Below are 14,554 nucleotides of genomic sequence, written 5' to 3' on the forward strand. Positions count from 1 at the left end.
TCTAATTTGGCTTTTCCACAAAAGAAGTTCAATTACTCCCTCATGAATCAATGAACATGAAAATATTATTTATTTCAAATGATTAACTGCTAATAAAACGTGTGTAAGCTGCATAGTAAACCCTGATTGGTTCCTAAGGTGAACCATAAAAGATCTGTCCAGCAATACAAAAGTATATGTGAGAATTTAATGTCGTTTGGGAAAATATTGTTTCAATTTTCAGTTCCTGTCTTTATTCATTCATCCATCCATCCATTATCCATACCGCTTAGTCCCAAATGTGGTTGCGGGGGACCAACCCTGTCTTTAATGTCTTTTAGAAAGCAATAACATATGTACAACACATATTGTACATATGCTGAATGATGAGATATAAAAACAGCACATTGTCTTGGTAATTATTTATTACATAAAGAACTTGCTTGGAACATCCTCTAAACAGCTAATAAAAAAGAAAATGCAATGTCAGTTTCAGCTTCTTTTTTGTTGTCAACAAAGAAAGGGAGAATAGAATGAATGAGTTTCTTGCTACTAGGGCCACTACTTTTTATTCTCTGTCAGCTGCTCCCTTGATGTTTCATTTGAAATCTGGAGAAAGGGGGTGCTGATCTCACTTGACTGCATGTCACCAGCTACACGCAGCAGGCAACTCAGGACCATGTCCTTGGCCAGGCCGGCTTCCAGGTTTCTTTCCCGACTCAGCTGCAAAGTGATCTGGTCCAGACTGGTCAGGACCAGTTCTGAGTAAGGCAAAGGGCAGATAGGGTCTAGATGAGGTCCAGGGGCCCCCTCTCTTGCCATGTTTTCCATCATATATTGCTGATATAGATCCATGAGTTTCTGCTCCAGGTAGTGATTTAAGAGGGAGTTTGAGAATGGCTCTTCTCGTCCCTGAAACAAAAAGCTCCGATCACGGGTACTCCCCTGTCTCCAACGATTTGAGCCTCCCCTCAGTGGATGCAGAAGCCCTCCCTGAGATGTCTGTTCTGGGGGAGACTCACAGCTGACAGCTGGGGCAACATCACAGGACTGGAGGAAGGGCCCAGCAAGCTGGGTGTCAGGACAGAGCCTCAGCTCACCGTCATTAGCTGAGAGAGGCAGCACCTGGTCACCTCCAATATGGAGGTCACTGTAGTTCTGGCAGATGCTCTGACAGGAAGAGGGAACCAAGAAAGGGGCCTCACCATCAGAATGAGCCTGAGCTGGGATCTCTATCTCTGGAGAGATCTGTCTGCCTGGATGGGCCCTCTGGAGATCCAAGGACTTCAGGGGAGAAATGAACATCTCCACTGAAGCACTGCTGTCGTCCATACTACCTGTCCGCCCAGGGGAACTGTGATGAATGAGTGGAGCGTGTCTGGCAGAGCCTGGCATGAGGGTAGTGGCTGCTCTCGGCAGTCCATAAGCACTGTGGAGAACCTTCTGTGAAGGGAGCGCATCAAAGTCATCCAATTCACAGAACGCCATGCTCAACAATCTGCCTTCACAAAGCATGCTGCAACAAAGAGGACCCGAGATGGTAAAACACACTGCATGTCCGTAACAACTTGCTGACAAGCACACGATCATTCATGACTCTTTCAAATCTATTTCAACATGAATTTAAAACAATCCTATTCATGATCCATTTTGGGTTCTGTGGATAAGAAAGTCAGCATCTTCCTACCTTGGACCAGAATAAGTCTCTCAATCAGCTGATCATTTGTTGTCACTTGCCAAATGTCAATGTCCTTCCACAGCGTTTATCACAGCAGAGAAACGTACTTCTTAACAACACTGCATTGTCTATCAATACAGTCAAACGAATGTGTAAGCTGTTTGTTTCAAGGTATGTGTGAATCATGGTGTGTGAACAGTGGTTGATTTGTACCCCACCAAGAGGAAGTGAGAATGTCAGCCTTCTCACTCTCTTCTCATTTCTGCAAACTTAATGTTGCAGCTGTTAATCATGACTGTATTTTAACACATTAGTATCTTATTGTTCAAGGACTGTAACAGAACAGAGAGGCTGGGCTTATTTGTATCCTGCTTTGAGTCACTTATTTTGCAGCCGTATGTGTAAATGTACCATCGTTTTTTTTTTCATCCTGCCAAAAGAAATGGAGTGGCAGATGTTATATTTGTAGGAAGATACACAAGCTGTTAAAAAAAAACTAAAGTTTTGTTTCTCTGTAAAAGAAACAGGTGTGGAATCGAGATTACTCTAAAAGCGAAAAGAGGCGTGCTTAATATGATCAAAATGTCAGGCAACAGAGAGTTTGACAGATGCTAATTCCTGTTTTCGTTTTCTGACCAAACAAATATTGAGTTACCCTTCTGAGAGGCCCATTAATCCTACAGATTTTTAGTGAAATTAATAAGAGCTTTCTGGTATATGTTTATGTCAAAGCAGAAGTGTGACTTCAGCCTTGGTTAGGTAACCAGAACTCATTATTTCCTCTTTGAAACCATACTTATTCACCATGTTAAAGTAAATGCTATTAAATGTTGATGTGTCATATTAACGCTGAGATCTTAAAATTATATTTTTCCTCACTTGATTTGAGCTAACCCCAACCCTCTGTGGTATAAACTCATTTTGTATCATAGGTGTTCCACAGAAAACCCAGCTCTAAATCAGTTATCTGGTGAAAGTGCTGGAAGCTTTCAGGTTATATTTATGGCCAGGAAAAGTACCTTGTCTGCACGTGTCACTCTTATTTAGACTTCCTGTGCTTGTTGCAGAGAAACCCAACAATGGAACCACATGAAACATGAGAGGACATGTTTTATTATTAATTAGGTGAGAAAACCTAGACACAAATCATAATGATATGACTAATTCCCTGGAATCTAGGTCGCTATACAACTGATTTATGTGATCTTAATTGTAGTTTGTTTCCATGTATGGCCCAGAACTTGAAGAAAATAAACTCATCTGCAGTCTATCCTGTTTTCGTAATTAAAATCTGTCATGTCGAACGTATGCTTCATAAATGGGCAGATACACTTTCAAAATATTTCGCAAACACAAAGTTATAGGTGCACAGTTTGGTGGATTTCTAGCTGGTGTCTTGTCCCAAGTCTCATATCAATCAGGCTATCTGATACAGGACTGCTGCTCAGCAGTATTGGTAACACAAAGTGTAGAGTTACCGACTCGTTGCCACAGCAATGTTGCTGAACAACATCTGATATCATTAAAGGCATGATGAGATCGGGTTAGACAGGCCTGCTTTTTGCTCCGTGTCACAACAGAGCAGGTGGTCGGTTATTTCAGCACCACGGACAGCGTCTGGGCCCTGTGAGCAGCTAGGCAGGTTTAAAGGTTGTTTGTTTGTTTATTGAAATATTAGTTTATCTTCAAGAAAAGAATATGGATAGATGCTTCACAAACACTGAGATATCCACGGACAACTCTATAACCCTGAATGGCTCCATTTAGAGGAATGTTCAAGAAGATTAATAATGTGTTTCGACCCAACCATCACAGACACAGAGGGCAGGGTGGTGGAGGTGAGTTTCAGTCTGACTACCACAATGCCTGCACCGTTCGGCTGGTGCGCAGCACCTCTGTGCTCGTGGTGGGAGAGAAAACTCAGACGGCTGTGGGCTCATCTTTAAAGCGCAGCAAAAGTACAGTGAGCATTGGGTCGACCTTGTACTATTATCAGAGACAAGAGGACAGGATATGGCTGTATTCTCAGAATCAGAACTGCCTGGAGTACTTGGAAGCACTTGTGGCTTTGAGACGGCAATACACAAAGAGTGTGAGTGACCTGAAGAGTAAGGACAGCGAGGCCTCAGTGATCTCCACGAAGCTTGCACCTCCGCCACCTAATAAGGAAGAGCCGGTAAGTTTAACTCATCTCTCCCACAACACATGGCAGGTGATTTTAAAGACCGACATTCTCCAATTCTTTTAACCACAGATATCAAGAGCCAGATCCTCTGCGCCCCATGTCTCCAGCGAGGAGGACACTTTGCAGTTCTTTGATGCGGTCATCGCCAGCTGTGACAGGGAACCTCCGCGCAAGCCTTACATGGATGATGGACATGCTGACGTGGATTTCATAGGTGAGGTGAGGTGTAATGATTCTGTGTGATTATTCAACACAGACTCACTGTAGGTTGAAGTGAATAATTACTTTCAGGGGTCAAATCCTAACACAGATTTTAGCCACCTTGTCTGGGCATTCTGTTCTTTATCTAAATCACAATATCATTAAAAATCATACTATGTTTAATGGTCTATTGACCGACAGTCCTTAATCTACCAAATATAGTTGTAGCATTGTTTAGATTTGAGGTAGAAAACAAGTTGGTTTACTCAAGAACAGTGAGATTTTATGTTCACAATGTAAGGTGATCTTAAAAATATGTATTGCTTTGCATCAAACAGCCCAGCTGTGTTTCAAGTAGCTGCAATTATCTCCAGCAGTACCTTTTGACTGCATTGTGGTGATATTTACCTTCTTTCACCCAAGTAAAGGTTTGTGAATGCAAGATTTTCAATTTGTCATAGAGTATTACCTTTTGGTATTACTGCTTTCACCTAAAGGATCTTCTAGAACTGTAGTGTAAATTTGACACTTCACTGGGATATTTTCATTTTATACTACTTTACATAAAAAGTGATGCATTGTTAGAGACTGAACTATCCAGCAAAGAAAGGGCCATTCTGCATTATGAGTACTTTTATTTTTATATTTTAAGTAAGAAACTTCCTTGTGACAGTATTGGATTTTATTGGATGGACTTTCTTTTGACACCGATTTTTTTCACACCATTTATTTTGGCCCCATTTCTCCATTTAATACACCAAGGCCATTGACCTGCCACCTGAGCTTTTCCTGTTGTCTCAAAATGTATTATGTAACATACTATTCCTCCACCACTAGTTGGATGGGGCAGGTGAAGTCTGGTGAAGTTAAGGATTGGGAAAAGTCTGTATAATGTGCAAGACACTTATACACCGCACCAGCTTTTTGTGGCTTTGCAATGGTCCCTTTCTCACAGTAGTTAGAATGAAAACCAGAAGCATTTTCTGGAGTGAAAGCGACTGCTTTTTCAGCCTCAGCTCAGGTTGCCGCTCTCTGCCCCACAGTTGCCTCCAGCTCAGCTGAACACGACCTTCACTCGAACTGGGTCTTGCGGGTTCCTCGGGTCGCGGATGACTCCAAGCAGAACGCTGTTCCTGACTGTGCCAATGAAAGAGTCCCAAAGAAGAAAAACCAGAGCGGGTCCACAAGCAGCAGACTGCGACTTCAGAGGAACCCAATCCACCTGCCCAAAGTGGTGGAGAGTGCGTTCCAGACTCTGCGCTTCAAGCCCAAATTAAAAAAGCACTGAAGCTCGATAGACATTTGAAACCACCAGCACTGCTGAGATGCTAATGTAGAGCTTGACCTAGTTTGTTTGGTCAAACATGCTGTGCAAAAATCCATCCGGACAGTTAATACTGGCATAAAAACATTCAAACAGAATTTTAATAAAGCAGATTAAAATAAAATCTGTCCAACCAGTTAAATAAATTTAGTTCCTCTAGTTAAAATGGACTCAGACATAATTATTTTTATTTACACCTGTGCTTTTCTTACTGAGGCATGACAGAATGTCTTCAGAGAACAAGACCAGTATCATTTCTTTTAGGGATTTTCTCACCAGCTGCAAATCGATATTTGACTAAAATATACCAATAGGATGCCACTTTAAATGGTAAAAAGTAACTGCAGCTGCAGTAGGAAAAGAAATATTCAGACACAGGACTTCAACCAAAGTAGAACTACCTTGGTCTAAAAGTGCTTAAATTCAAAATGTACAAAAGTATTGCCAGTAAAATGTACACTTTATGGAGGATGGCTCCTTTCAGTCTTAATTATTATTGAATATTAAATTATTATTTACACTAATAATAAAAAATTACTTCCCATTATTCATTCAAACTTCTTAAATGAAACCGACACACTCATTTTCATTCTTTATTACAAAAGTCTTGTACAAACTATACAACATTCACTTCTCTGTTTTGACCTTGGGGCTGAAGAAAGATGACATAGGCTTCATGCCAGTCTTGTCCACCTTAGCCAGAGTTTTCTGAGCTGCAGTCATCTTCTTGGGCGGCTGGAAGAAGAGGAAAATCAATGATGACCTTCCAAAGAGACTGCAGGGAATTCACTACGAATTTGGAACGTCAATTCAAGCTGAGAGAAAACATGTTTCCACAAGGTAAGCCCCTTCAGTCATGTCTGTAATCTACAAAGCTTAAAGCAGTCCAAAACAAGAACTCTACTAACAATCACTCAAGGTCCTCAAAAAAAATTACTCCAGAGATCAAAGCTGACCACTTCAGCTATTATGCTAACATCAAAACAAATGATGACCAAAGCCACTGATTCTTTCAGTAACTGCTTCATCTTTTTCAGGCAGACACTCACTTTCCACGCAAAGTCTGCACTGTTGAATTTGGTGTAGTCCTCTCCGGCCTTCACCGGTTTGTCTGAAAGTTTCCGCTTCTGCCAAATAAGGAAGTAAGAAATGCTTTTCATGATACCAAATGTATTCCCAGAGAAATACACACCACTACAGGCTCTAAAAACCTCATACTGTATGTGAAACAGCTCCTACAATGTTAAATACACACAAGCAGTGAGTAAGGAATCACCTCAAAACATGCAAATGCAGCAATGGCAGAGTGAGGTGGAGGACTACAGAAAACACCGTGGCTTCGACAGCATGAAGAAAAAGCAGTACATAACACACACACACACACTTCACCTGTGTTGAAGATACTAACGTACCTTCGAAGGAGGCTCTGTCTCCTTTGGGCTCGTCAGCTCTGGTAACCTGTGAAGTAGGACAGAGGCAGGGTTGAATTATGACCATACCTTAGTACTAATAATCACGGTTAACATGTTAGATGTCTGAACATACTGCAAGTGTCTGAGGAGGGCTTTGCTCAGGTCTTCACTGATGTACTCTGATATCAGTCCGTGAGCATAGCGTAGGTAGTCCTCTGGATCATGAAAATCAGAGAATGACAGTGATTACTCATAATACACTACCTATTAACTTCTATAATTTAAGGCTGAGCGATTCAAACATCAAACTGAAAGATAGGGAATGTTTCAGTGTTTTATAACTAACACTAACCAACATGTTAGTACTGCCATCTATTGGTCAACATCCTATCTGCTGCAAAATCACACACTGGGAATGTTGGAAGAATTAAGAAGGTGAGGCTGGGATTTGAAAGATATGAGGGGGCTCGTCTTAAATACTGAAACACCCTGAAGAAGAACTGACTCACCCTCACAGCAGTCTGACTCTGTCTTCGCTCTGACATATGTTGTGGATTTGACTCCTTCTCCCACTGAGATATTTCTCTTCTTGAGGACGACGACTGTCCTCTCCACCTATGACAAGAAGCAAAAAAATGAATTATCCAAATCCACTGCACAACTGTCATATGAGCACAGTTTTTGTAATCTGCTGTACTGCCATTAAACTGTCTTGCACTGTCTGTCTTTAGACCAGCACAACAGCTGTTGTAATTTCACAGAACATAACTTAATTAGTACTATAGAGTACCTTTTTCTTTAACCAGTTCAGCGTCTTCTCTTGGCTGTATCGATGAAATTTCAGGCCTCCCGCCTCTGGAAGAATGAACCGCAGCATTTAAACAAAGCACTTAGCTCAACCATATCGCTGAGTAATATTAGCTTTGAAAATAAACTTCACCTTTTTCCTCAGCAATGTGGTTGAGGGAAGCCAAGGAACGTGTGCAGCTCAGCAGCCTGGCGCAAGCTGGAAATTCCTCATCCATAACAACTTGATGCACAGGTTGGAACTTCCCCTGAACAGAAGATAACAGAGCACAGATGAAAAACACTGGGTACACTGTTTGAGCACAGGTGAAAACCATTAGCAACCTGGCACTTTGGATTTGAGTAGAAATACAACAATGCAACATGGCAACCCCATTTTGAAGACAGACCTTTTGAAATATTGCTTCTAGTAGTTACTGGTAAAGAAATAGTCAAAACACATTTCTTTCTTTGTGCGCTGAATTATTAAGATACTAACTGACAGTGCTGGAATTGTAAAAAGTCATATTTTATATCTTTATAACCTTGTTACTTCCTCACCATCACTTATTTGTGCTAAGCCAAGTTAAACATATTTTGGACTCATCTGTATATGTAACTACTAGTACTGAAAGGACAGAGATATATCTATTCTATATATCTATTCTTTAGCCCAGGATAATATGCAAACCATATGTCCCAAAAATGTGGAGTGTTCCTTTAAAAGAGAGGCTGAATTGACCTGGTATTAATAAAGAGGTAAACTGATTTTGTGTGATTAAAAGCAGTCATATTACCAATGCAGAGTAACATTACAAAAGCATGACAATCTAATAATTTACATACTTTAACAAAAATAACAGACTTCTGTTTCTTACCTCTTTATCAGATTTAATCATATATGGCAAAATAAGATAGAGGGGATCCATTGGGGTAACAAAGAGAAGTCTCCCATCTGTTTAAAAAAGGGAGACACCAGAGAAAATATAGAAACCTGATTAACACAAGGTAGAATTCTGACCCTGGACTAGTTAAAATTACAGCATATGAATTCGATGGCATTATGATAACCTGTTCTCATTGTGGCATGTCATCATTATATGTGGACACTGGTCTTCTGGACATGATGAGCTTTTTCTTTCCTTTCAGTTTTTATAACCAATGTACCTGAGGTTTCTGCAAGTATGATTTAGCTTCTTTACAGGTCTGTTATTTGACCGAACATGCTATACAGTAAGCGCTGACTGCTGATGGCAAATAATGCTAATAGGGATTTAAATGTAATAACAGTCACCTTGTAGCAGTTTAGAAATTATGATTAAGTTGCTTCAGATATGACAGTGTAATGAGACTAACCTCTCTGTACAGTCTGACCAACAAACCAGGAGTGGAAGTCTTCTTCAAATGCTTTGACCTCATACAGCTGTGCATCACCACTACCCAGCATATACAAAGATGCTGCATCTGCAGGATATAAAACAAATGAGGAACTGTGTTACTTTCACTACTTACATAAACAATCTATTTCTTCCGCCATTGCATGTCTGTTAGTTTGACAAATCAAACAATTTGTAGGCATCACTTTGGGCTCTACTGTGATCTGTAATTTTACATAAAAAAAAAAACATTTTGTAGTTGCAGGCCTAGATGGAGATAAAACAATGCTAAAATATTTAATACAAAAGTCAGACCTGTAGAGGGATTCCTTAGTCTCACAAAAGCTGGATTACTGTCGTGCTTGTGTGTGTCGATGACGGAGTCTGTGGACATCAAAACAATAATTAGGCTCACGGTGTCTCAATGTGTAACTAAGCTAGTCTCTGAGAAAACGGCACTGAGGGAAACTGTCTTTAGCTAAAGTAACCAATGTTATAACGGAACGTTATAGACTAATAACTAACGGTATCTTATTTAAGGCTAGTAGTAACGCGTTAGTTTCTGTAACATGTAGCTACTCTAAGAGGCATGCTACAGCAAACAACCCGCCCACTAGTAGTAGTAACATTAAGTATTGACAGAATTATTATGGTTGGACGCCTCTGCTAAAGCTTTCTACGTTTGTAGCAAGCTAGCTTAGTTAGCACACAATGCATGCGCTGCGGAACCCACCTGCAGCAATGACAACCCAGCTGTCATTTTGAGCACTAGGAGCTCGCTTCTTTTTAGTGGCCATAATTAAGCTTAACGGGACGAATTTCAGTTGGCTTGATCTACTAGTGATATAATTCAATGTTTCTCTGGGCTAAAAACAAGAAGTAGTTCCTGCTTTTAGCCTAACAACACGAGCTCAGAAAAGGCGCCTCTCAGTGTCGACATCATGGTCGACATCCTGCGTTTGTCTCACAGGACAAAACACGACGTTTATTATTGCACTGTCAGCTCATTTTTATCAAGTTCTTTAAACGAGCACAACTAAATATGTTTTTAAAATCAAATGATTATATCTGCGTTGAAAATATCAGAGAAATGCGAACATGGCCTGTAATATTTACTTTAAATTAACCCTGTTTTTAAAGCAGTGGTACGTTCCGTGCTGACGTCGTTTCAGAATGTTGTTTCTCAGGGAGACCACTAGAGGTCGCCGGAGAACCTGGAATAAAATTACAGTACATGTTTGTGCCGCACAGTTTACCTACCTTCCAGTCACTTTGCTGATATTTCGGAAGTATGGTTTGGTCTTCAACAGAGAGGCCTCTACTCTCAGGTGCAGGATGTTGGGTGACCATTTGTCATTTGGCACACCGGCACACAACAGATTGGGGGATCCATCTGTCCTTCAGTAAGAGGAGGGCATCTCTCACTCTCTCTCAGGATATGACACTGTGAGTCCCAGTTGGTTTTCAATGAGTCACTTGTTGTGTTTTTTCTTCCTGCACTGTTTATGTGCATGCTCAAGTAGGGATGTGATTGATGCTTGTGTGTTTCCATTAGATAGCTGTGTCATCAAATAATTTAGCTGTTCAGGGGTCCCTATGTGTTGATATAGCTTTTTTGAGTTTATTTCCTTCTCATCTAAAGACACCCACAGCACAACCATTAACAGGGTTTTAATTAGATTATTTTGTTAATGAGGAAGGGAGGGATTTCTGTGCTGAGCTTTTAAACATCGTCATACAGTGTCCCTGTAGGGAGCAGCATGATGTGGAGGAAAGCCAACACAGGGTGAGTCATGGCTTCATGTTTCTCCTACTTGCTCATTTTCATGTCATCTCTTTCTGCATTTTCTATTTGGTCTTGTATCACGTCCTTTTGTTTTTGTTCATATCAAAATAATATTGTTTTGCACACCCATTTGACCAAATTTGAGCAACACATACTCTAAAGACTTTGAACACTGTCTCAATTTCTTGAAATCAGTTAGATTTATGTTGCTGTAGTCTGTGGCAAATAGAGCGTGGGTGAGATATTGTCTGTGAATTACTTGTTTTATGGCTCCCGGGAGTATCATACACAACAGCCTGTGCAGCTAAACAGAATATTTCATGAAAGCTTTCTTTCTTTTCAGGCTGCTTGAGGCTGCATCTGTGTTTCTGACTGCCAGGGAGAACAACAGTGGCCTTTCTGATACACTGGACCACAGACAACCCCAGAGAGCTGAGTCTTCTGTCACCAGCACTCAGACAAGAACAAAGTGGGTCTAAATTTAAGCCCTGGTATGGCTTCATGGACCCAGAGTCCAAGACCCCTCTATCGTCTTCCAAACCCAACTCCACAATCCTCATCAATCATACAGCCAACAGAGAGAATTTCAACACAACCAAAACCATTTCTCTTCCTTCTTTTTTCCCCTCAAGCTCTACTTCCTCCCTCACCTTTGAGCTTAGTATTTCTCATTTAGAAATGAGGTGTTTCCATTAAACTTCTCTGTGGAGGTAGGACTTTATTGCAGCCAGCAGGCTGTAGACATTTGGTCACACTCTGTTGAGCACATTGAACAGCCTGTGGTCCTATCTATCTCTGTGGCCTCATTTGTGGTGGTCCAAGGCAGGCTGACAAGTTGCAGCTTACATATCGACTCAGCCCTGAGCTGTCATGTCACCACTATGTGCTGTGCATTACTAAGGGTGTTTTTTAACCCCTTCAACATCTATCTTCAGGATTTATAGTGTGAAAATGGTTGATTTCAAGAGCATATATATTCCCTATTGTGCATTTTCAACTATCACGACTGCCAAGAGAAGCAGGTTATAAATAGAAAGACATCATCACTCCCCATGCTACTTTTTCTGTATATACACACACAGACTGTTATTTCACACAACTGTTAAAGCCACATTACCATTTTTTATTCCCCACAGATGTCAATTCCATCTTCAGCTCAAGGAGGTAATGTACACACTGATACACTCCTAAGAGACACGCATACACACACATAAAAACAGATGTGGAGAGAATTCCCCTTGGCAGGAGAAGCCTTTGAGTCATCATCTGGGATTCCCTCCTCTCACTTCCAAATATGGGTGGGATTGTAAGAGAGAGCGGGAGGCAGAGTGGAACCCCCTCATGATGTCAGAGCAGTGGAACAGTGAGCCTCACGCTGACTGGAAATTCACAGGAAGGAATGTCAGGAACGTAAGAATCACCGAAACGCTATTCCCTCATGCATGTTTGTAGAATTTGAGTTGTAGCACACATGCCTCATGTGCACCCACACAGTCGGGTAGTGTTTTTTGCCAGTCCTCTCACTGGGGAGATGTTCCTTCCCGTAAAGTCTTATTCTCTTCCCACCACCCGCCACACCAGATTGTGACTCCTAATTCCCAGCATCAGTTTCTCTGTGTGGGGCCTCTAGTTCAATGTGGCATTTCCCTTCTCTCTGATTGAGAATGGTGTAATGGCTTGAACAGTAACTGTTATGTGCATGATGTACACCATTATGTTTCAGAACTTGCAGACTTTACCTTTTTTCTAAGGATAACATTCTTTTGCTGCAGTACTTCAGTTAAAGGCCCTTTTACTACATTGCAAACAAACCTTTACTTTTTACTACACCACATATATTTGAAGGGTAGTTATTTGCATAGAATATAAAAAATATGAAGTGAATGTAATGTGTTTTAAGTTTGAACCACCCAGCCAGGGCTGGATTAACCCACTTAGGTGGTCTCAGGGGCATTAATGAGCTGTGGGCTCCTATAGGCCCCCCCTGTTCTTCCCACTCACACACTCTTTGCCTTTAAGAACCCATGACATATAGTTATTTATAAACAAGTGCTCCAATAATTGAATAATACCTGGTTTGCTGTGTGTAAATTAGTATGTGGTAATTTTAACATGCATATGTTTAGAAATATGCATCATGTAAGCACAATGTAAAGTAAAATACTAAAGGTATTACATTTTGACACACGGTCCCTCTATAAAACAGAGCTTCAAAAATAGCTAGAAACGCACCAACCATTTTAAAGTGAGACTATGTAACTTTTGCAGCAGCAGCCTCTGAGGCCTCGTGATAATTACAGGGCCCGTTAAATTTTGTTTGGCTCTGAGTCTGAGCAGTGTAAGGTTATTAGAACCGAGAGGAAAGGAAACGTCTTGTCAAGCAAGGTAAAAAGGGCTAAAACATCTGAACCCATGGCAGTTGTGTGCTAAAATGTAGATGCTAGGAGCTAGCTTATTCTGACTGAGTTACTAGCAACAGGGAAGGATCATCTCTCGGCAGGGTAAGAACTCATGCCCCAGCAACATGCAGTTAATGAGTTACCACTAGCATTATGACACATTATCTTCACCCACAGTGGAAACTACAGGATGCTAGTATGTACAGTAACTTTGCTCGGTTGATAACGAGCTAAGTTTCAAATTCTCCCTGATGTTTGATAGTAATGAATGTAGCTTAGCTCCTCTGATGACCAGCAGGCTTATAAATACAGTCAGGACTTGAGCCTGGAACTTGGCTTTGCTGATTCAGAGCCAGGCTACATGTTGACAAGATCTCAGTGAATTATGTAATTAATTGAACAGACTGATAAATGAACGAAAGCAAATGTGATGCATCTGGCAATAAATGTGATTACAGTACTATTATGGTAGCATTATGACAAAAATAAACCCAATCATGCTAAAGTGAGGCAGTTTGTGGAACTTAGTGTGATGTACGCTTCAGCTCACTGAAGCTTTCGACCTGTTGAGCCTCTGCTGATCTCGCTCTTTTCATCTTTTAACACTCCAGTCAGTGGTAACTCTTCCAAATGCCACTGGTGATGTATTAAAAAAATCATGTCAGCTTTTGAAACTCTTTTTTCACATATGAGAAACAACACAACAGAGTGACTCCATTGTTTTAGGTTTTTACTGTTGCGTGACTCTGATGTTTGAGTCAGTTGTAATGAATGAATAAAAGTAGCGCTATAATGTGTTTTGATGAGTGGGTTCCTGTTTTTGTTTGTATCTCATGCACATCACTGAGGACACAAATCACATGATATACTGTACGTTCCTGCCAAAGGTTTCACACTATTCAGCTGACTGTGGGTGATGATACCTTGCCAAGAAAATTAGCACTGAGCCAGTAAATTGTAACGAGGAAGAAGACGACAAGCAAACAAACATGGATGTAAAAACATGCTGTTTGCAAAATTTAAATGTAAAGTTGCTTACATGTTAATAATTGTTATTAATATGTTGTCAAAGTTGACAGTGAGAGAAAGATATACTTTTTATATTGTTTTAAAGTTTAATATACACTGTAACAGCATATCAGGGGAGCAAGAGATTTCAACTTGAATTAAGGAGGCACTCATCAAAAATAGGTTGAGAACCATTGGTTTAGTGAAAAACTCCACAGGGTGCCTTTTAATGTAATAGTTAATTAAAATGTTAAGGAACATTTCATGGCTAAAACTTCATGAAGTTTTTGTCTGTTCCACAGGTTTTCATCTGAGCATGATCCCTGCCTGTCTACACTTTCCCTTTTCTTCTCCTCTCTTTACTCTGTCCCGCCGAGTAAACGTCCCACAGAATGCCATCCCCAGCCCTAATTATTGTTT

General features: G+C 40.7%; 3 protein-coding genes across 3 annotated transcripts; 1 reads left to right on the plus strand and 2 right to left on the minus strand.

Annotated features, from left to right (window-relative positions):
- Positions 1 to 396: 396 nt before the first annotated feature.
- On the minus strand, positions 397 to 1,815 carry LOC109965491 (uncharacterized protein CXorf21 homolog). The gene is made up of 2 exons (XM_020609528.1): positions 1,667 to 1,815; positions 397 to 1,495 (listed from the first exon to the last, which is right to left on the minus strand). Exon 2 carries the CDS (start codon positions 1,492 to 1,494, stop codon positions 541 to 543), a length of 954 nt encoding a protein of 317 aa, XP_020465184.1. The 5' UTR covers position 1,495; positions 1,667 to 1,815; the 3' UTR covers positions 397 to 540.
- Positions 1,816 to 3,428: 1,613 nt separating this feature from the next.
- On the plus strand, positions 3,429 to 5,371 carry c9h13orf42 (chromosome 9 C13orf42 homolog). The gene is made up of 3 exons (XM_020609278.1): positions 3,429 to 3,833; positions 3,912 to 4,056; positions 5,087 to 5,371. Exons 1-3 carry the CDS (start codon positions 3,429 to 3,431, stop codon positions 5,329 to 5,331), a joined length of 795 nt encoding a protein of 264 aa, XP_020464934.1. The 3' UTR covers positions 5,332 to 5,371.
- A 576-nt stretch (positions 5,372 to 5,947) lies between these two features.
- On the minus strand, positions 5,948 to 10,062 carry rnaseh2b (ribonuclease H2, subunit B). Its single transcript, XM_020609467.1, has 11 exons — positions 9,675 to 10,062; positions 9,257 to 9,325; positions 8,922 to 9,029; positions 8,444 to 8,520; positions 7,720 to 7,834; positions 7,570 to 7,634; positions 7,289 to 7,394; positions 6,913 to 6,994; positions 6,780 to 6,825; positions 6,417 to 6,494; positions 5,948 to 6,102 (listed from the first exon to the last, which is right to left on the minus strand). The coding sequence occupies exons 1-11, from the start codon at positions 9,736 to 9,738 to the stop codon at positions 5,995 to 5,997; spliced, it is 918 nt and encodes a 305-aa protein (XP_020465123.1). The 5' UTR covers positions 9,739 to 10,062; the 3' UTR covers positions 5,948 to 5,994.
- Positions 10,063 to 14,554: the final 4,492 nt, after the last annotated feature.

This window comes from Monopterus albus, unplaced genomic scaffold, assembly GCF_001952655.1.
Source record: "Monopterus albus unplaced genomic scaffold, M_albus_1.0 scaffold99.1, whole genome shotgun sequence".
NCBI classification, from domain to species: domain Eukaryota; kingdom Metazoa; phylum Chordata; class Actinopteri; order Synbranchiformes; family Synbranchidae; genus Monopterus; species Monopterus albus.